The following is a 26,907-nucleotide window of genomic DNA, read 5'->3' on the forward strand; positions in this document are numbered from 1 at the left end:
CTCATTACGACCTCGGCGGTAGCCATGCCGCTATTGGCGGCATGGCTGCCACCGAAATCGCGTCCGGGTTCCCAGAATGAGGAATTACCGGGTCATTCCGAGTTCGGAGTGCTCAGGAATTTCTCCTTCTATAAAGCCAGACCCGGACCTTCCCCATTCCCATTTCAGCCCCCATAGGGCTGAATGGGAATGGGCGATGGAGCAAACAACGGCCCGATTACGAGAGTCTCATTGTTTGCTCCCTCCTCCCCTCGCGGGACCCGCTCTGCACGTCTGGTGAAACCAGACGTGCAGACTGGGTCCCGCGAGGGGACCTCGTAATCAGGCGGGATGGGGTTGAAGGCGCCGGCACCTTTACCGGCGCCGTTAACCCCGTCCCGCCTGGGGTATAATGAGGCCCTATGACTCCCCAACTTAATGGTCGGTCATTAGCCTGAGATAATGACCCCTTCTTCAGTCTATAAGGCTATAATAGTGATTAGCTCCAAAGTTAATAACAATGCATTTGTTAATTTCAATTGAATCATAGCAAAAAGGCTTCCATATGAGCAAAACATTGTATATGTTCACAACAGATGCAGCGCTGTATACAGACCTGCAATGTTGGGGATGTTTTCTCCATATTGCCCCAGCTCAGCACCCAGACTTGATCATGCGATTTGTCATAGTGTAGTTTCACAGGGACAGGATCTGTGCTAACAATCTACAATGAAAGACACAAAGGGGACAGATTGCATAAAAAATAAAGTGATATGATATGATGTGGCATTTATAACGCGCCTGTACACAAGTGTTTCTAGGCGCAAAAGTGGACATAGAGATGGACGATCTATTGTTACAACAATGGTCATTATGCACATCGAGATGTTATTGCTCAAGCATTTCCCATTGTACCAAACAATGCAATTGAAGTATATGCAATGGAAACAACGCATGTTACTGGGAAACAAACTTAAGCTATCAGAGTCTGGTTATAACTGCATCTTCATTAGTGACAGAAGGGAACAGCAAGTGCAATTTGACTACAGCAATGTTTGTAAACCAGCTGGGAATGTGACCTGCACACAATAACAGTAAATGTAATGGTTGCAATCAGGGCACGACACGAGTCATGAAATGCCATAGCCAAGCAAATGCAATGACTTAATTTCGGCAAAAACTATAAAAGCAGTTCATGTCACATATAGACACATAACAAGCAAATAGTCGATTATATTAAGTTATCATCCCCACCTGTTTATAGACACATTGGCCAAACTTAAACACATGGAATGCATCAAGGTCAGGTTGCCTATTGCCACAGTCACATGTCCATGTCCATGATATACTGGAGTTAATGAGTCAGAAACCTATATAAGAAGACTCCCTGAATAAGCAAAATCAATTGGCAAGGACCATGTTCAATATAAGGAAGAATGTGAGCATATTCTTAATTATGATAAGGACTCATGTTTCAAAATGGAATAACACCATTTATTTGCGGGCCTATTTGCTAGAGGTCCTCTTGCTCATAATTCTGTAACACGTTTTCTGAAAAATATATATGGGTGGTGGGTTTAGGTATTTAATTATGATCGGTAGGTGTGGGGGGATGAGGAGGGTCTCCCCCGTATTATATTTGTGAGGGAATGCGTTTTCAAAACAAATTGCAAACAAATGGGCCTCAAGCAAATTTACTCGAACAAAATAATCACGGGCAGTAGGTAGTTGGTAAATGATGGTAGAGAGAATTGCACAATCGAAACGCTTTGATCGATGCTGTGTGGGGTCCACCGGCTCCTTGTAACAGTACCTGTTTTTCAGTTTGTGTTGGATGATGGCGTTTCACACATATTGCAGAGACTGGAGGTGCCCTCATCTCTGTGTGTTCCACAAAGACACTTGCTTTCCTATTAATATTAAATTGGGATCATTTAGCTGCCCCTAGAAAACAATTTGGCCAAGCGTACCTCGTGGCTCTGGGACACACTAGCATGCCCAGTTTCTTCCCTTACCTAACCTTGCTATTCAAGCCGCATCCATATCCGATAGAAGATCAGGACTCCTTGTGACAACTGCATCGTTCTCAGACACAAAGCCTCTCAATGAACTTCAATTTGCCCAATGCATTATGGTAAAATGGCCACCGTGTGGAAATGGCACTCGAGCAGCAGCTTGGGTGTAACAGCTTTGAAGCTGCTAACCCATATAACACACTTTACATAAATGAAATTCAAGATTCTGATCTTAGGAAATCACCCTGAAATAGGCATTGGAGCTCAAAAGTAGGACATGTTACATCATTGCCCTACTCTACTCTCAGCATAATAGCAAGAGAAAAGTTATCATGCAAAAAAACAACCAAAAACTGAAATAAATGTCACACCGTTTTAGATGGATAGTGGAATCGAATGTATGTGGTCGAGAAAGTCATGCCTACAAGGTTACCAACCAAGCTTCCAGAGGGTTGAATGGAAAACACACTGAGACCTAATTATTTTTCAAATTGCTTCTGCTGATGCCCAGAACAGAATGCTTCCCTTGCCAAACCTTTCAACTGCAAATACCTATTCCACTTGGGGAGGAACTAACTATCAGAAATCAGAGAACAGCTTAGAGTCAGCCACAACATTGTATATGTAGATACATTGAAAACAACCCCAGGGATTTTACAAATTGTCTGCAAAGCCCCAGAAAAATTGCACGACTCCTTTCCAGTGCACACCAACTAACCACACATGTTAGACAGGGTAGAAACACATGCACAGAGATTATCACTTAATGGTGTAAATACAACCACAATAATGAAGTCCCGACTACAAGTTCCATCCTCTGTCAGCAAAGAACCAGTCAGGGGCAATCATGGATGTCTTGGGAGGATAGCTCAGTGGCAACATGCTTTCCTTGGAAGCAAGACGACACGGAGCAACGCAAGTTTGATCCCTGGGTCTGCGCTTAGAAACCTTGGGTGTATTAAGTGCATTATAAATAACCTATCATGTATATATTTATTTATTTATGTATTTATTACATTTGTGTAACGCTCAAACCCAAGGGTATCACAGCGTTTGTACAGGTAGATAATAGGGATAGGAAAGCGGAGGGGGAAGCATGGAGCAGAAGTATGGCAAATAACGATGTGTGGTAGTATTTCAGTGATGGCAGGTGGTGTCCAATTAGTCATATTTATTAAAGAGCCAGGACGTAACAAGTTTTCTGAACGTCAATTACGTTTGTTTCTGATGTTGGGCGGCAGCGTGTTCCAATGTGAAGGGGCGGTGTCCAGAAACATGGACCAACCGCTTTTTTGCTTTTGAAACTAGTGGTGGAGAATGAGAGGCTGGTGGAGGAGTGCAGCATGCGTACATGACGTTTCTGGACAGCGCATTTGTTGAGGTAGAGGGAGGCCTCTTTGTAGATGCATCAATGAGCGAGGGTTAACATTTTAAATTCAATGCGCGCTTCGATAAGGAGCCGGCGAGCATCTCGTCTGGAGGCAGACATGTGATCTGAATGCCTTAAACCCAATGCTGCATGGCGTGCTTTGTGTTTTAGGAGCTGTAACTTGGCAATGTTTCTCGAAGATGTTCCCATGTAGAAGGCATTGCAGTAATCCAATTTACTGAGGAGGATGGAATGGGTAAGTGTGAGGCAGTTGTCTGGAGCGAGGAACTGTCTGCTCAGGGAAATTAACTTGGCTGTGTAGCTGTGGAGGAAGGAAGGCATTGAGGTTGTTCATCTTGAGCTCGGTGTCAAGGTGCATACCTAAGGTTTTTACATGTTTTGAGATCGCGATGGGGATGGTGTCAACTGTGAATGATGTTTATGCAGGGTCTAGGATTTTGAGGCGGGTAGCGCAGGCCACGATGAGTAGTTCACTATTCTCATCATTGAGACAGAGGTTGTGAGTGGCCATCCAGTATGGAATGATACTGTATACTCTATTTACAGTGGCTGTGTTTTCAGCATGATTTCGTGAGAGGGGGATCAGAATTTGGGTATTGTCGGCTAAGTTGGTGTAACTGATAATGAGAGAATCAAGCAGGTCAAAAGGGGTTTAGTATAGGTTTTGTAGAGTGTTGGGGAGAGACAGGAGCCTGGGGTACTTCAATGGTAACAGGAATGGAGTCAACGTCAGAGGGTCCTATTGGGACCCTGGAGTTATGTTTGCATAGGAATGATTTGATCCAGTCTCATACAGCAGTGGAGAAGTGGCAGTTTGTACAGAGGTTGTGAAGAGGCAGATGAATACGTAATCTATAGCATCGGCCCCTTCCCTGCCTCCATATCGAAGGAACAACAGGAGAGCACCATTCACAGAGTTTTTCACTTTCGAACTGCAGTATCACTGAAGTAAAATGTGATATTCGCTCAGACAATCGTACCAGCCTTACCCTGAAGTAATCGAAGAGGAGATGAACGTGCAGAATCAAGAAGAACTGAACCTGGTTTGACCAAGGTGCCAAAGCAAATGATGCCCCTGTTGGAGCAGTAGCACGTAGATGCTTTAGAAATGCAGCATATCCACATCCACCATGAAGCTACGCAAACAATAGGTCAAACAACACTTAGACATGAAGGATATGCATGTACCCAATAGGTTAGGGTAGATGCGGGTAGAGTGTGTGCAGGGGTTGACAGGAATGCCAGGACCTGGAAGCATCCTTGACGGAGAACGGGTAAGTTGATATGTTTGTGCGAGTGTGTGTGTGTGTGTTGGTTATTCGTGTTTGTGCGTGTGTTTGTGTGCCTTTTGGTGGGGGGGAATCTTGGGAGGAGAGAGAGGCAGCTGTAGCTGAGTGAGGGGGGTTCAGAGGTGAAACCCCCCTGATTTGGGTAAGTCCGCAAAGAGAGTGTGGAGGTTGGGATGGAGGTCGAAGAAATGTCATGATTTAGATTTTTGTAAGCCGCCTAAAATCAGACGGAAAGAAATCGGTCTTTTGGTTAGGCGACCTACAAAATAGAAGTAATGACATAGAACCCAATAGTCACCCCAATAGTTAAATTATCTAATGCTGTCATAAATGAACTGGCAAACCTTTCTTTTAAAGATCTATTCAAGACATAATATTAGTGAAAATGTTCTTCCAATTACAGCTTTGCAGTGTAAGAAACGACCTTGCAACACTGCTGTTTTGTGTGGTTGAATAGGCATTAGAAAGGATATACAGCGAGTCACCAACCCAGAACAATGCACAACTCTAACGCTGCCTGAACTTGCTGCTGCCAATTACGTGGTTGGCCAGGTCATCCTGAAAGATCAATTGGGGACTGCTGAAGGATTTGATCATACCTTCACAAAATCGAAATTGGCTCCCTCACCTGAAGGACTTGAGATACAGTGTGCACAGTCCTCCTAAACTCCACCCCTGACGTTGGCAACATACACCCACTGACCCTTCTAATTGTGAAATTCAAATTACCCTTCCTGATATGAAAGATACATAAACAAAGCTCAGCAGGGGGAAATCGAGCAATACATTCAGACTCATGTATCTTCTAATTTCATTCCAATACACAGGACCACGGGATGATCCAAATATACAAGAAAGCAGAATCAGAAAACTGGGAGTTATAGTCATTGCTTCTCTGCTTTGCCTTCAGCATGCACTTCTTGTTTTCACACCAGTACTATCTTAAATCACCAAACGGAAGGTAGAATGATTCCTTTCTTCCTTCCTTCCTTCCTTCCTCCCTTCCTTCCTTCCTTCCTCCCTCCCTCTTCTATCTGACTTCAAAATCGTGGAACGGGTTTAAAATTCTTGATCCCTACCAGGAAAGATAGCAACCAGACAAAACCAATAGGGGCGATAAGTACACTTGGCATTTTCAAGGAGGAGGAGAGGAGAAACACCCAGGAGCAAGGAGCGGAAACAGGAACACAGCAATCCCAAAAGACATTGAACACAATTCAAAGGATTATTGACTAATCAAGATTTGAAATGTACCAAAACATTCTCCCAAGTTTAATTTTTTTTACGAGATCTCTTCACTCGTTTTTAGTCAGGCAGAGAATTGGGTTTAGAATACACTGACTGGTTTTCAATTGTATGCATATACTGGCCCAACATATTAATCCTACACAATTAAATTCTACCACCCGGAACATCAACCTTCAGACCACAAATCAAGTTTCACAGGTGCGAGGAATTCGATCATCCGCACAGTGTGTGAGCACTCGCCTGGGCTTTTTTGAAAGGTTTCATTAAATGGAATGATGGTAGACCAACTTCAGGAAAATGTGTGGGGCTAATCCGCACATATTTTCCGATACTCACACCAAAACAAACCCATTGCCCCATGCACTCTGAGTGGATGCAGCATACAGGCACAGTCTGCCCTGTCACATCTAGCTGGGATATGTCATCCAGGAATACACCATGTCACCTCTGAAAGGGTAGGGTCAACCTTTCCGCTGCCATGGCTAGCCAGATTAACTAACAAAGGCCCCATGGATCCGCCCTGCTCTTGTGTTGGTACTGCATCTGGTGGCAGCGATTAACAAACAATTAGAGTGTACTTCAGACAGGCCCACATGGGTCCTGGCTGCAGAAGTTAATAAAGGAGACTAACAAACAACCTAACAACCTTCCATAGGTAACAGTGTCAACCTGAAGCAAGCTCCCCCTCATTATCATTGACAGTGAGCTGTCATGTCTGGGACTGCATGTATACAGTAGTCCACCCCGGTAGGTGGACCCCATTCATATGGTACGAGAAAGTGGTTAGCAGGAGCCAGAGAGTCTGGGCTCGGTGCAGCGTGAAGGGAGTCCTGCCGCTTTAATCAGGAACACAGAGAGATACATTAACCAGAGAGACTATTTGATCCACAACAGACGGGAAGATGGGTGTATCACAAGTTTTCATGCCTTTACCTTTCCTGTTGTAAAGCACTCTCGTTATTATCTCATGCATACAGGAGATTGTTGGTAGGGAATCCAGGATTGGTTCATTAAGGTAGGCTTAGCCTGCACCAATCACTGTGGCCCACTTGACTTTAAAAGAGGGCTGAGCCCCTCTGTTGACAGATCATTTGAAGTCTTCACAAGGAATAGCAAGAATAACTCGTGATTGGACCCTGGCTGAAGGCCTTACATCATCTTTAGTTAAGGAACGCCCGGTCCTCCAAAGAGGGAAGCAAGATCCCTCTGCTTAACATCTCCCAGGGAACAGAGGGAGATACAGTCCTCAGAGGTCCCTCCACCCACTCCAGAACTGGTACCTAGCAAGCACGCAGCGTGCCCTGCAAGGAAGCGCCAGAAAGTCTCTGGACCTACATAAAAAAGCCAGCTGCCTGCAACACACTCCTCAGCTTTGGGCAGTCTGCCTTAAAGGATGACAGAAGCCCATTGAAGAAGCTGGGAGAAGGGCCATGAAAAGCATCTACTACTGTATGCCTTAAAGGACATTTACAAGCCAGTCAAGTTCCTTGGGCTCCCACTAACTGCAACGCTGACCATTGTCAAGCCACAGTCACTTAAAGATATCCGAGAAATTTCAACCTGTGCTTCAGACCCACCGATCAGCACTGAGACGACGATTCCTGACCCAGAGTCGCTGTGTAGTCCAGCATGCATCTGTTTGTCTAGTTTCGCTCACTAAGCCATCTTGCCGCCTGATACATGCAGCTGACTCCCATCTTGAACTCTGTCACAGAGGCCAGCAAAGCATCCTGAAGCCGACTCGACCCTGGTGAGCATCAAGAACATCTACAGCATAGGGTACACTGTGGTTCTTTCCCCCGGTCCTTCCAAGAAGGCCCCTGGAGAAATGTTAATAACCATTGCTTCCTTTGTGCTAAATCAAAGAAACCTTAAGAAACTGTTGTGGTTATTAACCATATCGACTACCCTCCTGTGAGTATCCAGAGTGTATCCCTTTTCCTTCTTTGAAACTGTCTGTCCTCTGCATTCCTATACAGAGGGGGTTGTATTTAGAAGCGTTGCTCGAACTGTCTGTTGTGATATAAATAAAGTAGATATTGTTGATGCAACCTAGACTGAACAGTCCCTTTTATCATAGGTTAATATTGTATTTTTGCTGTATTACAACTAACCAATGATCCACAAACTTTCAGAGATAAGCCTTCTGTTCCATCCACGTTACCAAAACTGGACAAGGAGGTTTATAATTTGTTTGCTTTTCTAATCTCTTCAGATCCCTCCGGGTGTATTGGAGGTGTGGGGCTGATTGATGATTTGAAAACATATATTCGCCCCTGGATCGCTGCTAGCCCGGAAGTTGTTTTGTTACAACACATTATGCCCACAACTTGCTACATTTAAAGAGGAAACAAGGTTTTTTTTTCTTTTTTTTTGGGTCACGAAAATACTTAAGACTCACTTTTTCATGTAACTCTTTTTTTTTACTGCACCCCTTTACCCTGCTCACTTGCTTTGAAAATCTGCGCCCAAGTGTAGTTTATTCTTCTCAGCTTTCATAGTACATTACTAAATAAAATAAAATCATACCAAATCAAATCAAAAAGTCCCAGGTAAAAGTAGGAAATGGCACAGCCAGGACTACATTTCAGAAAGATGAAGGTGAAGACAGAGAGCCCTAGCCTAGAGTGAGACAGACCCAAGACAGAGGAAAAGGAATACGATCAGCACTAGAATACTAATACTAATATCAATATCTTAGGTGTGTCTGACTGCAGAGACAAGAAGGACACATTCATAGCTCGTTGAGGGCTCATGCTCCAGAGAGTGACCTTGGCTGCTGGAAGATAATAACTTCAGTCTGACAACAACTCTGACAAGGAAAAATAAATACTTGCTGGAAAGCTAACGGTTTTACCCTGGAAAGTGTGGAGGCAATTCTTGCTGGCAAAATCATCCCCAAAGCAAGGTGGAATAAGAAGTGTTTGCTGGCAGGCTTGTACAGCCGTCACACTAAAGCGCTTGGGAATGTAACTGATGGAAAATGGGAGAAAACATTTGGGCCAAGGCGTTTTTCAAAACCAAGTGGAAGTTCAAAAAGTATGGTGGATGCTATATATCTGGCAATAAGAAGTCAAGATTCATCCTGACTGCTATGTCCCTGAAACTGTGAGTGTACCAATACGTTATCTGGGTAAAATGTCCCTTATGCTATGGGCACTAGAAAAGGGGAAAACAGACTCAGGCTTAAAGTTCACTTAGGGATGTCATTTCATCCAATCATTTCACCATTCTGCCACTTTGAGGAATTGATTCTAAAAAAATGTTTTCCAGCTGGAACAAAGTACAATATAAAAAATGCAGTGTGTCACACAGGAGGGAATAAAGGACGATATAAATAAAGAAGGCGGTCTAAGCAATGCGCAGCCGGAGCTGCAAATGCATTATTAACACACTGCTATACGTATGCAGGACTTGTTAACAGTAAGGAGATGTACACAGTCAGATATGGAGCTCTCTTTCAGAAATTCCAAACAGATATGTGTTGATTGACAACAACATAACACTTCACTGTACATCTCTTGGCAAATGCACATTATCAAGTCATGCGAGACATTTTAAAGCACACAATAAATCAGACCCATGTATACACAACATCATAGGTAGATTCTCAAAGATGATTCATTTGTTATTCACAGATATGGGTGAAAATAGCATTGTTTTATGCTTATCAAAAATAAAAGTCTGACACAAGTATTGAGAGGCTCAATTTACAGAACGTTTAGCACGGAGTAAAGCAACTTTGCACTGCAAAAATACACTTTCCACCGGGCCTAACTCACAGAGCCGCGAAAAAAGAATTTGCACTGCAAAAGTACTCTGCGAACCGTACAAAATGGGCATAATTCACATAAAAGCACTAAGGCTATGGTTCATGGAATTATTCTGCCAGCAAATCCCCATTCGTGAAACACGGATTTGCGCCAGAAATGCACACAAATCCCAGTTTCGCACGCAAACAATTCCATGAATCACAGCCAAAGTCTGTGCAGACTTAGGCCTAATTCATGGAATGTTTTGCATGGTGCAAAGTGCTTTGCACTGCCAGCAAATAAGTTGAACCGGACCTAATACACAGAGTGGTGCAAAGTGTTTTTTTTTGGACAGCAAAGTAACTTTGCACTGCAAAAATACTCTTTAGCACCATGTTAAATAGGCCTAATTCACTCAAAACGCACTAAGCCAGCACTACTTAGTGATTTTTTGTGAATTAGGCACATGTAGCACAGTGCAAAGTGTACTTCTGCAGTGCAAAGTCACTTTCCTCCGTAAAAATAAGCGTTGCACCATTCTGTAAATTAGGCCCAGATCAACGTGTTTTGGCAGTGTAAAGTCACTTTGCAATGCGTTAAACCTTCCAGCCTGAGTTCTTTTTTGTGAATTAAGACCATTTAACGCAGTGCTAAGTGTGCTTTTGGATTGTAAAGTCAATTTGCTCCACCGTGTTAAATAGGGCCGGCGCAAAGTGTATTTTTGTAGTGCAAAGTGATTTTGCTCCGCACTAAACGTTCTGTGAATTAGGCAAACTGTTGTGCATCCACTACAGCATTCTATGTTTGGAGTCATGGTAAGAGGTTGGAACTGCAGCAGGACTGCTCAACCGTTCAACTTTCCGCGGTTGATAAAACGGGTATCATTGAGTTGGGTAACCTTAAACATCTGTTATCAAAAAAGATACACTATTTTCATCTTTGTAACATTGTAATCGCCAAATAGCCTCAGTGAAAGAGATGGCGAAAAACACAGTGCGGGAGGTGTCTGCGCTCTGGCAAGCAGAACAGTACAGAGAACTCCTGTGGCACTGTGTCTTGGGAATTCACTGTAGAATCTGCCTGCTCACTGGCTCTGACGTGATGGTCCCCTGATTATGTGCAGCAGCAGGTTGTGTGGTGTGCCAATTTCAACATAGATCACCATTTGTATTGTACTGCACAAAGCAGTGAATATTCACTTGCCAGGTTTGGGCCCAACTCATGGAATTTGTGCACGGTTTAAAGTGACTAAAGTGTATGTTTGCCATGCAAAGTCTGTGCAAAGTCATTTTGTATTGCAACAATGACTATGCACTGACATTGCACAGACTTTACACAGCAAATAAATACACTTTGCACAGTTCCATGAATCAGGGTTTGTGTCGGCTTTGCAAAGTCAGTTTAAATCATGCAAAAATTACATGAACCAGGCCCTTTTTCTTCCCAAAAATTGAGGTGGTGTGAATGGTCGACATCAAGAGATTCATAATTTTAACACAACTGGAATTCGCTGAGGGGCCGAGCACATTTCTAAATGTATCTGTGGTGTGGGTATATGTATTCGGATTATGACATCGTTCAGTTTCAGTAGATTTTCGGAAGATAAAAAGGGTGCTGGCAATACATTGCACTCGGCAGTAACATACAGGACGTCTTGCAAGCATGGTCCAAAGGTTACACCTGTTATTGCAGTAACCAGAACGTTTGTGCATCTTTGATAGTATGATATCATTTATTAAACGCTGAGTTTTTGGACTCTTGCACTGAACTAATAGTGTGTTAAATGACTATGGTCCTTATTTACAAAAGTGTTTTACAAAAGGTGCAATTCCATAAAAAAAACGTTTTGTAAACGTTAGTCAGAGACTTTCTGATAGGCACCCAATACATTTCGACTTCATTTAGAATTAAACTGCAACACAATTTTCACAAAAATAAAATATGTTGTTCCTACGTGTTAACATTTTATCTTCTGCCTATTTTCAGATGAAAACAAATCTGTATGTTTTCAACATGTCGGCACACATATGTCTTGCTACGGTTGGCCTCCATTTAGTAAGGAAGTGACATCAGAGGAGCAGAGGAAGTGCAGTCTGCGTACACAATATAACAGCAAAGATGCAAAGTCAAAGTTTGCATTTTCTTTAACTTTACACAAACAGACATACTTACCTAATCTACCTGCCCAGCAAAAGCAGTACTATCAGTAGTAGAGCTAGTATGAGTAGGAGTACCAGTATTACTAACAACTTTAGAACCACTAGTACCAGTAGAGCAGTACATTACATAACAATTGCATAAATACTGGCAACCAGTATAACCAGTATTAGGAGGAGAACTGCCACCAATAAACCAGTGATAGCAGCTGCACAGTTACAGCAGTAGTAATTGCAGCATTTGTATCATGACCAGCAGCAGCATTTCACTCATTATAAAAGTACTAACTCTACTGCCTATAATAGTACTACTTCTTTGCAGTTCTGCTATTACCAATACTAGTGCTACAACCAGTAGATGGAATAGTACAACTTCCCGCACAAATGCTACTACTACAAATATACTATTACAAATACGACTATTAGCACTACTGCCAGTAGCAGTGACAGTAATAACTAGGTTTGGGTGACATTTTCACCTGCAAATCAAAAAGCTCAGAATTCACACTGGATTCCACTTCTGCCCATTGCACAAAATCAGCATTACGATTCCACCGCCACGAAAATTTCACCCGGCTTTTTGTGGTTTCACACAGAGCATGGTGTTTCGTTTCCATGTTGCTTTTGTGTATTGGGACAAGAAACTTCACACAAGTATTTTTTTTCTTAACTGTGCTAGTTTTGCGTAGAGCCACAAGAAATGTTGCATGGGGTTTCAATTCATACTAGATTCGCGCAGCTACATAAGAAACTTTGTGCAGGCCTTTTTTGGCAGATGTTTTTCAATGCTCACCAGGTTTGCACAGCGGCACAAGAACGTTTGCACCATTTTTGTTTTGATTCATAATAGGTTCAAGTAGCGGAACGAGAAACTTCACACTGCTCTTTTCCATTCGTGCTCGGTTCGTGCAGCGGAACATTTATTTTATTTATTTAGTTATTTCTATATATTTATATAATGTGCCTAACCCAAGGGGATCTGGGAACTTTTATTAGAGGCGATGTTACAGTTGTTTACATGGTTACATATGTACAAAGTCATAAACACTGTAAAGAGATGGGTTTTCAATTGTTTGCGGAAGATCCAGAAGGAATCTTGGGCCCTAAGTTTGACTGGCAGGGTGTTCCACTGTTTACTGACAATGGTAGGGAAACTGCTGCCACCCGCTTTCTGGAGCTTGAATCTCAGCGTGGCGAGAAGGTGCAAATCTGTGTGGCTCTTTTCAATTCATGTAGGGTTCACACAAAGGCATGAAAAACTTTGCATGGCTTTGGGTTTGTGCAGCGGCAAGAGAAACCTTGCATAGCTCTTTTTAGCTCGCACAACGATGTGAGGAACTTTGCACCACCTTTTTAAATACACGGTTTGGCATAATAGCGGATTAGGGTGAAGCGGGCATAATGAATCCAGACCGATTCCACTTACGCATCTGGTCGAATAGAATTTAACAATTTCTCCCAGTCCCAGTAATAACATTACCAATACTACTTGTACAATGGTATTAGCAGTAATATTACTGCTATTGGTAGTAGCACTGTTGCTGGAGGTAGTAGTGAAACATCTGTTGGTAAGTGTAATATTATTGCTATTATTACTATTATTACTATTATTACTACTATTATAACTACAAGTGGTAACACTAAGGGGAAGAGGGGGAAAAAGGGAATTTAGGGGAAAAGGGAATCATGATGGGGCAAAGGATAAGTGGATGGATCCTAAGAAAGGAGACAAAGAGCACAAGTGACAACGAGATGAAAATGAAAATGCACTTAAATAGAAATGGGAAAAGAAAATGAAAAGAAAAATGAAAAAAGAAAAAATGATAACACTACTACCCGTACAGTTTGGGTGTGTGTTTGTATCACTTTTTAAAATCCTGGTGTCCAATTGGGATAGACCTTGTATTGCTTGTTTTTTTTTTTTTTAAGTTTCAAAACCAAATGAAATTATGATGAGACAAGGATCAGATATTTTCAAAGAGCATCCTACTATCCTTATTTGAATAAAGGCACACAACAAAGTCACGTAAGTGAGGAAACAACAACATCCTCATGTTAAATTAGTAGTTATTGTGGTGTACAAATACTGCCACTTTAAAGATGATAGCTATCTGAATCCACAGCACCTTCTTCCTCCCATTGAAAACCAAGTCAAGAATATGAACAGTAACGTGATCACATTGCATACTCACAAAGTCCTTCATGCATTTGGCATCGGTTTCCATGATATATCAGATCACTGTTTTCTTTTGGTTGCCATTACTTGATGGCATAAACTTTCATCCTACCATTACTGCATGGTTTTCACTACTTCTCTTCTCATCACCCAAGTCAAATCTACATTTCATCAACATTTCCATGGCCAAAAATCCACTGCTTCGATAGAACATTTCTATGCCATCGCCACGAAAACATATATGACTTGGAAGCTGTGTTCATGTCAAGACGTGGGAATCAATACAACGTCCTCAGCAATTCAACCATCTTCATCGTCATCGTGTCAAACCGATATTTACATTGATCCTGCCCTGTGAAAATGGTGCTTATAATCTTGAAGTGCTCTAAATGCACACTGCATGCATGCAGTAACCAATCAATTGAGGGTTACAATTGCCCCACCTTTTAGAGAACCAAAGGGGAACACTTAGTCATGCTATGTTTTGTTTGATAATATGCTTAGAATATCTGGCTCAGGACCTCTCTTCACAGTATCCTACTTCTTATCATCAACTTGATAGGACCTGTAAACATCCTGTTTGTCCATTCCACAGTTCTATTTGCTTTGGGTAATACAGGGCTGGATGTGAACATAATCTGGCATCGCCATGTAAACAATAATTCATGGTCTATTTGGTGAACCACACCAATTTGTCAGTTAATATTTCTTGGGGAGTGCCTTCCATTAAATACACGTCTTCCAATAATATCAACTCTGCAGTTATTGTTTTCAGAACAGTCTTCAACTTTGCCCACTAGCAGTGATCATCCACAAGGCCACTGGTAAAATGCATCACACAAGGTAATTTATGATCAGCAAAATCACAGCAACAGTGACCATGATCCATTGCTCAATGAATGGCCACACCACCACTAGTGTTCTCTTTCCACACGGGGGTAACATAATCCTACACCCTTAAGACCCTGAGACATGAAAACTATTGAATTCTACTTGTCTTACTTTTCTGAAGCATGGCACTCAATTCCTGTTTGCTTGAATCAACAATCAGCACTGTTTCGCTTGTCAAATATAACATAGACAGCGTGGGTGTATTAATGATGGTCAAGGTGGGTGTATTACCTACAGCCATTGTGGGTGTATTACTCATGACCCAAGGGGGAGATGGGTATTACTAATGACCAGCATGGGTCTGTTACTAACAATGGCTTTCTTGATTTTAAAGAAAGCTCTCACATTCATCAAATCTTTATTAACCAGTACCGTCAAACACCCATGCTCTAAATGCTGTGATTTTAGCAGCAATCATTTATACATCTGTGATAATATTCCATTAGTCCCAGGTAAGAGCAACTCTACTCTTCCCCTTGGTACATTGGGAGTCAGATTAAAAGTATCCACCAGAGTCTCACATTGCCTAAATTGCTCAGACGATAATGTGCAGGCTATTATAAAGAGGGAGTCTGTGGAGTGTTTGTGTGAGAAACAGGAGAGTGTGAATAGTATAGTTAGAGAAGAAGTAGCAGCACAGAGTATTAGTAAAGGTGGAAGTAGTAGTTTTTGGGAATAAACATAGTAGGCAGAGGGAGTAGCGACGTAGGGAGTGAAGAAATTAGCAGTAGTCAGTAGTAGAGCAGGGCACCATATCCCTAAGAGTCTTGGAGAAGTAAACGTAGTAGAGGGATAGTGTTAGTAGTGAAAGAGGAACAGTAGTATGGAGAGACAGTGGGAAATGTGACAATGATTGGGAGAATAGGTATAGCTGTTGGCGTAGATGGACACATAACAAGAGGAATAGTAAGAAGCCAAGGAAGTAAAGTGGGAGGAAGGAGGCAAGAGATAATAATGGAGCTTGAGGGGTAGTTGTAGGAACAAGCGTTAGATAGAACAGGAGAACGTAAAGAAGTATGATCAAAGGGTGGAGGTGGAAAGGTGAAGTGAAATATTGGAGAGACAGAGATGTAGCGAGAGATGAGCAGCTTAAGAGACCAGTGTAAGAAAGGGTCAGGTACGAGAGGGTGTGAAAGGAGTGAGTATGACAATGGGCAAAAGAAGGCCCCATTCATTACTCCCTGAGACTACTAAGAGGGGATAGGAGAGGGAAAGTTAGAAGATAACCAGGGAATCAGGTTGCCACCTATTTAGGGAAAACACAAAAAACGCAGGAAGTAAAAGTCAGATAGGGGAAACTGATCCTATCACTACTAACATACCTGATAGGAACGTCTGGGTTAAGGATGCATGGGACAAGGCCACAGTAGACCAGAGGGAGAGGGCCGTCCCTAGAGTCAAATATCCCAAACCGTGCTAGGCCTAGATATTGTCAGCACAAGAGAATAGTTTATCCAGTCTATAAAGAATTTGAATACAAGCCCTTGAATTCGCTATCAGAGTTGGTATCATTCTTTGGAGCTGGACACCCTGTGACATTGAGCAGAAATCTATGTTTGAAACAATTCAGTCCCCTAGTTCATCATAAGATGCCGTCTTAAGATTCTCACTTAATCGACCCATACACTCAGCCACACCTATGGGATACCTGGTTTTGGAACTATTCAGAATTTGTCAATTAAGTTTCTGCGTCTAAGCAAAGGGTTAGCATTGCATTGTTTTAATCTAAATTAAATGTCCGCAATGAATAATCACATCAAATCAATTATCTCCACCACAGTGCATTGGGTTGATATCAGGTTTCATCAGGCAACCTCTTTATCAAACATTCTCCTGCACGTGTATTTGGAAATTATAGTGTATTGCAGGGGCCTGCAACCTTCGCTTCTCCAGATGTTATGAATTGCAACTACCATGGGCCCTAGCCAGCATATTTAATGTTAAGGGATCATGGGAGTCGTGGTTCAAAACATCTGGAGAGCCACAAATTACAGACCCCGGGTTAGGGTGACCCTGTATAAAGCTTCATCTAAACACCTTGCTTGCCAGTGGTAAACATGGATGTGAGCCCCCTGGTCTCTAGCAGGGACACATTAAGAACAGCATTCTTGTTCACCACCTAGACCCTCCCACACATTTCACAGTTTTCTCAGAAACTCTCTGGGTCCTTTTCATTTTGGCTGGGTGGTAAGTGTTTAAACGTCACTGCCTGAAACATGGTCACTGTCAGGAAAATTATGACCAATGCCTTTTTCGTGTATTTTCTGAAAAGCCTGGAGACCATGCCCTCTGTCCCGGAAAGGTTCTACATCCGTTTGCACCTTTTCTCAGAGTGTCACTGCAGAAGGCTGCTTGTAAAATGCAGTTTTCTGCAAGGTCACTCGCTGCCCTTCCCTCTCTGTCGAGTACCTCTTCCGGACACCCTGTTTCAGCTCCTTCAAAACCCACCATCCCATACTCCCCCTTACTCCAAATCTATCACATAACCTTCCCCCGCTGGCCGCAATTATATATTTTTTTCGCTCTGGGGCAAGATGCAGCTATGGAGAAGCAGAACACGCTCGCGAGTGTCGGCTTACACACAATATTGAGACTGATTCATGGAACCTTTTCCTATGGGATTGTGCCATTATATAACACTTCCATGAATCAGGCCGATGCCTTTGTGCATCAGGCATCTACCTGCTGACATCTAGACCACTAGTGGGAAATGCACATGCATCCCCACCGTAATGACTTTAATTGAGTCAAAGGGGCTGACATCTGCATGGAATCACCCTTATTGTTTGTTTGTTTGTTTGTTTGTTTGTTTGTTTATTTGGTATTGCGCGCCAAACCCATTAGGTAGCCGGGTGCAGTAGCGGTCAAGACAGCTTAAGCTTAGTTACAGAATGTGTACAGAGAAGCATATAATATACAAAACAGTTGGAACATAGGTGCTGCCGGGATAGTTACAGTGGCAGACGGAAGGAATCACAGTAAAAGGCATGCAGCAGAGACAGGAATGTAAGGTACCGACAAGGTAATCTAACAGTCATTAGTTTGTAGCCATTTAATTACATTGAGTCTAAATTTAGGATATGGTTGTTCCTTTCAGAGGACATGCGGTAATGCATTGCAAGTTTGTGCTGCAATAACTGGGAAGCTAGATCCTCCAGCTGTAACACGTTTAAATCTAGGATTTTCAAGGGTATGGGCATTGGCTGCTCTCGTTGGACTTATTATTGCTCTCTTATTGTTGCAACTGCAAAAACCAGGCATAATTAATTCAGATTCCTGCTACTGCCATCTGCAATGCACAAACCCTGCAGGCAACACAGGCACTTCTTTTTGTGTATGGGTGTATATTCTGCATGGAAACTTGGATCTACCAAGTTTTCTCTCAGAATATACAGAAAAAAACATGTATACAATCAAAACTGCACCGAGATGACTGTTTACAGAAAAGTGTGTTTGTAAGCAGTCCTCTATCTGCAATATCTAGGTCTTACTACTACCCTCTAAAGGGTGGGATTGGTGGCCCATTTGAGGTTTTGCTGTCAAACTCCTTTTAGGCACTGCTCCCATGGCCTGACCCCATAACCAACCCAAAAACATACATACCCTGTTCCATTCCCGCCACACCAGATCCAGTGCTTGTAGGGATTCACACCTCAACGCAAATTTGGCACCATTCTTCTACCACCTACCACTGGGGGGGAACTCTTTGGACTAAAAAAGAAAATACCAAAAATAACATTTTTTGTTCACTCTGCCTTCATTAAGAAATTATTTCTGTTACAGCATTACAGAAACAATAGAAACTATTTATTTATGAGGGCAGAGTGATTACATAAAGAAACTATTTCTTTTTGAAGTCTGAGGGGTCCACCCACCCCATGACATGGAGCTGGAGGCCTCTATGTCATGGGATGGGGGAGCTCTAAGAATTCAAAATTAAATAGTTTCATTTGAAGTCAATTTGCCTTCATAAAGACATTATTACCATTATCGTTTGGTCCTTAACGGAAATATTGTATTTATAAAGTAGGAGTGACTTCAAAAAGAAATAATTTCTTTTTTAAGTAATAGGGCTCCCCTCAACCCCATGACGCATGCATGTGTGAGTGTATGGTGAAAGGGTGCAATTTAAATGTATAGGCTGTTGCCTGTATTTGTATTTGCATTATATTTATATAGTACCCCAAGTCCTGGGCCATCTGGGCACATTTCTTACAGTTGCAGTACAGGAATATTTACATTTTTTTGCAGTTACAGTACAGGAATGTTTACATTTGAGCAGGCACTATAGTTACATTTGTATGGGCAGTATATTTACAGTTGCATCAGATCATTACTTATTGACATGAATTTGCGGTATATAGTTTAGACATTTCACAGATATACTGTGAGCTATACAGTGGTAACAGGTCATTGATTACGTTAGAAATCTGTGACATGGAATGTGGTAGGTTGCTAGCATTCATTTTGAATGAGCCAGGTTTTAGGTTAATTCTGAATTTGTGAAAAGACGGCTCAGCTCTGATGGTTGTAGGTATTGAGTTCAATATTTTAGCTGCTAACACTGGGAAACGGCTGCCTCCTGCCCTTTGGCGTTTGAACCTGGGAACATTCAGGCAGTTTGCTTGGTGGGATCTAGTTGGTCGCTCTGAGAGGTTGTGATTGAATTTGTTACAAAGGTATTTAGGCGTTAGCTTGTTTATGCATTTGAAGGTGAGTGATAGGGTTTTATGTCTGATTTTTTGATTAATAGAAAAGCAGTGTACACTACGTCTTAGTTCGGAGATGTGAAGTGACCTTGGGAAGTTAGTCGCTGACATGAGCGCATTGTTTTGGAAGATCTGTAACTTTTTAAGGTTGTGTTGTTTGGTACCTAGATATAAGGCATCTGGTTTGGATAGCACTAATGCCCTAGCTAGAGTGATGCAATTGTCAGTAGTAAGAAATGGTTTGCAGGTGTTAATAAGCTTGCACGTATATTTCGTCATGGAGGCAGTAGCAGTGATTTGTCTTGTTAATCACAGTGAGGACTCAATGTATATACCTAATGTTTTTACGTCAATAGAGACCTTGATATAGTTTCTAGCAATATTGAAAACATTGAATTGGGTGTCCAGTTTGTGGAGTCTAGCTTGGGTTTCTCCTAACAGTAACTCTGTCTTATCAGCGATAAGACAGAGTCCATGTTGAGCCATCCACACTTGTATAATTAAGTATATGTCCTTTAGGCATTTGGAGTCACTGTTATAGTCTCCATTGATGGGTATCAGTATCTGGGTGTTGTCTGCGTAATTGGTAATTGGACACCCAGATGGTCTAGGTCATTGAAAAGAGGCTTAGTAAATATATGATAAAGCGTTGGGAATACACAGGAGCCCTGAGGGACACTGTAGGTAACAGGAACAGGTGTGGGAGATGCTGTGGGTGCAAACAATCTTGTAGTCCTATTGTTGAGGAAGGACTGAATCCACAGGGTGGCATCCTCAGAGAAATGAGCTGCAGATGTGAGGTGGTTACACAGTGTTTTGTGTTCCACAAGATCGAAAGCAGATGATAGATCTAGTAACAGCAAGAGGGCTAGGTTACCTTAATCTTTTATAATCTTAATTTGTGTTACTAGGTCTATCTGAGCTGTCTCCATGCCATATCTAGGGCGGAAACCAGATTGGCTCTGGCCTTTTAGCCAATTTTTCGCAGAAAGTCTGTTGTATATTGCATTAAAACACATATTTATATCTTTCTCCTGGTGCAGTGTGCAGAATACCCCTGCAGCAGCATTTTTGTGCGTATTGCATAAGCGTCGTAATCTAGGCTGGCCCAGAGTTGGCCGTGACCCGTTATTTGTTGCTGAGTTAATTGTTGGCTCACATGAGGCCCCCAATTTTGTTGTACGCCACTGCCCCCTTCCATTTGGTCTCCTTAGTAAATACACACACACACAAACACACGCACATGCCCGCATGCACAGTCTTGTCTGCACCTGCACCCTTTGGCCCTGCCTTCCCTCTTTCGGATAGCTGGGCCTCTTCTTGTTCTATCATTCAGCTATTTAGATGTATTTTCCTTGCTGGTCATTTTAGAGGCAGCCAACAAACTGTGTTCTAAAGACTGAATATTCAATATATGGGCACAATCAAAATGATCCCCTATATCCTTACGCATTTGTGAATAATGGTCCCGTCTTTTATTCAATTGTGACTATGTCCGTTCTGGACAATATGTACTGATGGCCAAATGCTGTTGTTTACCACAGAATGAACACTTGCTTTCCTTATGTCATAATCCTCAAGCCAGAAGATGTTTCATCATCCTCTTTAATTTCTTATACCCATCTCATTTCCTCTGTTTCCTGCTTAATTTGGTCCCCCCTCAGAAATGTGGGCAATGCTTTGATCGGTAGTGCCCATTTCACTCAATAGATGGTTCTTAAAAAATTGTATTTTAAGATTGTTTGTGCATTTTACCAAAATCTGCCCCATGAGCAAAGCTGCTACATCCCCAAATTCACACGTCACAGACGCTCCTTAATTGTATAAGACCAGCCACAACTTTTCCTATATAATTATTAGGACCCTGGACCCTAATAATAAAGGCATGGTCCTCGAGAACACACAGAAGTTGGTCTTTCTTCCAAAAAGCTTTTGCAGTTTGCACATGACTTCCTTGTAGTAGTCCATTTCATAAAGACCCCATCCCGCTGCATCCAGCTTGCACAACCTGTTTTCTGATTTCTCACCTTATATATTGAACACATATATTTTAGCCATCTCCCACCTCGTCCACAAGAACATAGCCGGTCTATATTCTATAAAAAAGGATGCAGGTAAGACTGTGCTTGATGCTGTGATGTCACTGAGATGAGCCAGTTTAATGAAACAGTTATGTGTTCCAAAGCATTATATCTCCCTGAAAAAAGGGGGAAACACCCCTGCACGTCTGTCGTTATATCATATTGAAGAGCGTTGACTCTCCTTTTTAAACACAACATAAGAAATTCCACTCCACAGTGCACAATCGCTTTTCCAAAATAAATTAGCTCTGTCTAGTCAAATGAGGGAACGTGATCATGAATAACGTCTAACAGCACAGCAACAATCAGCTGCGGCACAAAGACTTAGCTGCACAGGAGGCATAAGGTGCAGGAAAGCTGTTGCAGAAAAAGCCATGTTGTGTCCCATTTATTCAAACTTTAAAGCTGCAGTATGCTGAACTGTTTTCCACATTTGAAGCTGGGAAAGGGGCTGTATCTGACACCTCATTATATTTCATCGTTCCAGCTGAAAGAACATGAATGCCTCCTACGTAGACTTGCAGACACGCGATAGATTCCCTTAGCATGTGTTCTCACATTTTCTGTGATTTACACCATCTGTGGTCTTTACAATGTGTGAGCATATGCTTTGAGCTTTTGAGTAATGACGATTACTCCCTGCCTTGTGGAATTCACAAAAACACCACACACATGCATTGTATTTTTGGTGCTCTCAGGCAGAGAACAAAGCATTCTGTTTGGGCGTTTGATGACATCTTCTATTGACCTATTTCTGAATTGGAATGTGTGGTTCATTTCCATGACAATTTGATACAGTGGAACTTGCCCCCCATCATGCCTGAGCCTTGCCATAAGGATAGTGACCAATGCATCCTGGAACCCCCAGTGTGGACATCTTAAAGGTACGACAGCTTTTAAATGTCTAAATTTTCCAGGGTGGGGCGCTCATCCCCTTGACCTCGGGCTAGCAGTGATCAAACCTTTTTCTGAAGTCAGTGCGCAGCATTGCCGGCTATGCTTATGTATCTCCTCCACACCTCGGTGAACATAGTGTATTGCGAAACAAAAAAATGTTTTGATAGAGGGCTGGTCACAAGTGGTCGTTAAAAATTACCTCTGGTCTCTCTAAGTCAGTTGTGTCTCCTCCACACCTCTCCAGAAAACTAAGTACCATGCAGACTTGGTGATCCATACCTATATCCTGGTCTTAGCTCGGGTGCTGAGGGTGCATGCTTGTTCCATCAGTGTGTGTTAATGTGTTATTCACTACAGTATCTGCCTGTGCGTGAATCAATTCTGCCACTTCATTTAAACCAGAGCAAATACAATAAGTGAGTAGGTACCCCAAACACTCTGCAAGCCCCACATGGATGTGACCCTATCTGTTCTGCAACCAAGTATTTTCCGACACTAAGGCCCTAATTCACAGCAGCATTTTATAATGACAAAACCCCATAGGAAAACGCTGCGTGAATTAGGCCCTAAGTATTTATGGTCACCATCAGCAGCAGAGAAGAAAAGAAAAACATAAGATAACAAATCCTTTGTTATTGTGAGTATTATTATTATTATTATTATTATTATTGTAATAATCAACATCGTATTTATCCCCTCCACTGGGCCCAGGGTAGGTTCAGCCATGCTGTGACAGGCTCACTTGACCCCTCCGTGCTATGCAATTGAACAGAGGAACTTGGCACATTCAAGATGATGCACCCTCGGCTGCCGCTTCTGACGCTGCACTATTTCATCGGGAAAGGTTCTATATACCCTTTTTTACAGAGAGCAGCACAGATGAAATCAAATATGACATTACCCATACTGCCACACTCTAGGAGCATGATTTTAGTGGGGATTTGCATGCACTAGACCGTAGAGCGATATGAAGTTACTGCACACGGGAGGCAACAGCATTGTGGTGCTTTAAAGGTGAGCATACATCAGAGTAAGTAATGTCGGAATTCGGATTCTCATTGTTTAACACCAGTTCCAAGAAGAACCGTGAAGTTAATATTAGTGCAATTGTCCCTTGGTGAGACTTGTTCGCATATTCTTCATAGACAACTGCGACACAATCCATCATTGTGTAGATAGTTATGACTTCAGTATTTAAAGTAGAAAATGCCACACGTGTAATTTCACAGGCACCCTACACTCGTTTCATGATAAATATGTATTCTCTTTGATAATACTTGCAGTAACACTGCACCTGTGACATATTACCAAACACAGAGATCAGGCCTAATAACCTGAACACATACCATGTGCCCATAGTGTTGGGGTCCTGCATTTGCCCATGCCCATTTTCCACATGTCTGCAACAATCTATGCAGTCGATGGCCCGTGGCTGTTGCTACTATATTAAAACTGTAATTTAGGACATAGCTTTATCGCATAGCCAAAGAGGTGAGTGTGCAACTGTGCTGGAGTCATTATTGGGGTAAATTATTTGGGGTGCATAAATATGAGCAATGGTCACTAAACTGAACTCTTAAGACGCACTATACAATTGTAATTGATGAGTGGGTGCATATCAGTTTTTAAAGATACATGTAACCATTACATCACTTTCAGCTAAGTGTTGGTCCTGCATTTATTTGTGTGTATGATATATACCAACATACTTAGCGTGCCGATTAGCCTGGACCCTGCGCATGTCCACGAGACACTGTGCTCTGGGGCATGATCTTCGGGCTTGCTCAGGCACCTACTGAGCAAGCAATGCACCCTCTTGTCTTGTCCTCCTACTTTTCTCTCTGGTAACCAGTGATCCAAGTAGGTGGGAGTGGTCGGGAGCGGTGCTCCTCTACTTCTTTTAATTAAGTTTTACTGTTCCTATATTTTTAAAAGAAACTTTTCCGGAATGGTTTTGTTTTTAAATAAAAGTGTAGGAAGAAGTGCACTGCACTGAACGTTCCCCGAAACGGCAGGCACATATGTTTTGGGGTTTGTATTGTGCGTGAGAGGGTGCGTGATGATGGGGATTCGGGGAGCGGTGCAGGCCAGTAAGGAACATAATTCCACTACTTCTTTCCGTACATTCGACCACTACTGGTAACTCTGTGGGAAGTCGGTCAGTCATACAAGAGGTTCCATGGAGCACATTCCAACTGACTAGCTTCAAAACTGCCCCTTAAAATGAAACTTCTCTCCCAACCCAGAGTGCTTGCAACTCCCCACAAAATAGCAAAACCACTGTCATTGCTGGATTCCATTATCTGTGTACATCTGGAACTACTGAATCTATACTTGCCTTCTGTCTCATGGTGAAGATGCTAGAGGAAAGGGAAAGGCCAAAGACAGGAAAAAGGTAAGAACAGGTCACGTTTGCCAGCTACATATTTATTTATTTCAGAATGTATAGAGCGCACAAACACCCAAGGGCACCCTGGCGCTAGCACACAGCAAATACTGAGGGGGAAGGGGCTCAGAAGAGATGGGTCTTGAGAGCATGTCTAAAAAGAAGATAGTCATTGTGACTTTTTTTAGTATGAATATGTCAGCATGAACACAAGGTGTGTTAGTAATCTGCAGGCAAGAAGAGGTACAGTAGGTGTCAGAAGTTCAGTAATGAACGTGAAGTGATAGTATTTTGCTGAAGAGAAGGAAGGATGGAGAGCGAGGAGGAAAGACATGGTTTCCCACGTTTTAGATGAAAGAAAACACATGGGCTAGATTCTCATATTTATTTTGGGCGCAAGTGATGATGTGCGTTAGTTCATCTCTTCACTTGCACCAAACAAAGTTTACCCAGATCGACAATAGGCATCTAAGTCTGTTACATACACTATTCGAAGTGAGCCGGAACGGTCGGGAGCTTTGTTCCACTACTTTTATGTTTTACTGTTAACAGATCCACTACGTTCAGCAACCATTTTCACCATTCTGGAGCTGTTCTTTCTGAGGTTAAAGAACCCTTCTCCCTGTTACCACCGGATGTCAGTTACAAGAAACTGAAATCTGTTTCTACTCAATTAGCTGTCAACCAGCATGACTGAAACCTTTGAAAAATGTGTTGCACGTTGCTCCGTTCCTTCCTACTCTGTCCCACACAGTTCGACTACTTTTTTGGTTCACTTCTAGATGCACTTATTCAGATGCCCTTTTGCACTCACTTGTCCATATGAGTGGGCGTTTCTGTGCATTTCAATGCACATCCGGAATACAGAAACAGCCTGCATTTTCAAATGACCAAATATCACAGACCTTCCCCCTGGACCGGGACAGGGAGGTTACTTTTTGAAACTCTCATGCATTTTCGTAGAAGTGGAAGAGCAGCAGCCCCACGAGGAGGATATGCCAGAGCACAGTGGGATAAGGAGCCTACTGTGTCAACATAAACTGGTGGAAGTGGGGGGATGGTGCTCTTTGGCGACAGTGAGCAGTAGATATGTAATAGTCTCTCCCTCGATGTAGCGCGTCACAAGTCTTTAACTTCTTTGTTCAGTGGCTGTTTGGCCCATTCTGGCCCCAATTTAGCAATTTATTTATTTATTTGCATTTTTAAAGCACTCACACAGCCCGGGGGCATCGAGGTGCTGTTACAGGAATATATCTCTTAGTTGCGTATTTATAACGCGCTTAATAGCGGACCCGGGGATCGAACCTGTGTTGATTCGTGTCATCTTGTTTCCAAGGCAAGCAAGTTGCCGCTGAGCTATCCTCCCGGGACAGGAATGAAGGAAGATCAGGACTTCAGCACTGTAATGTATGGAGAACATACCAGATAACAACAGGCAGAGGGACTATTAAACAACGTCTTTAGTAAAGTAGAATATGCAATGAGATGAAATTATTAGAGCACTCCACATCAGACCAAACTACTCAGGTTACAGAGTGACAGAACCCATCCATGAATTTGCCAAGCCACGAGTTTTGTCTTTTCTAAAGAGAGAGCAGCAAGGGGGCCTTAAAGGCCGAAGTAACAGGGCCATGGTAAAGGAGAGGGCATCTATGCACTTCCCGCTCGTCCTTGCCATTTTCTGTGTGCACTCTGTTCCATGACACATCTCATATGCTATAAGAATAATCTTGCCACCTTCTGGTACCAAAGTAGCATTCCAGAGGCAACACTAATCAACACATGTGCCTCTGTACACCCAGCCCCTCTGGTCCCGTAATGTCTCGCTGTACCCCTGCATGCTTGCTGTTTTGTCTCCATCACAGAGCCGTGATATGTACCCTGCCCTCCGGGGTCTCATGTAGCATTCCTGGCATGTCCTGACTGGCCGTACCGACA

At 42.5% G+C, this 26,907-nt stretch overlaps 1 protein-coding gene across 4 annotated transcripts in view; it reads right to left on the minus strand.

Annotated features, from left to right (window-relative positions):
• FSTL5 (follistatin like 5) overlaps positions 1-26,907 on the minus strand; it is a 3,721,575-nt gene that overhangs the window by 347,494 nt on the left and 3,347,174 nt on the right. For all 4 annotated transcript variants that reach the window (XM_069631359.1, XM_069631360.1, XM_069631358.1 and 1 more), the window contains one exon: positions 596-703. In XM_069631359.1, coding sequence (XP_069487460.1) covers positions 596-703 — 108 coding nt within the window. The remainder of the gene's footprint in view (positions 1-595; positions 704-26,907) is intronic.

The sequence above is a fragment of the Ambystoma mexicanum genome, chromosome 6q, assembly GCF_040938575.1.
Source record: "Ambystoma mexicanum isolate Mex_15411 chromosome 6q, UKY_AmexF1_1, whole genome shotgun sequence".
NCBI lineage: Eukaryota > Metazoa > Chordata > Amphibia > Caudata > Ambystomatidae > Ambystoma > Ambystoma mexicanum.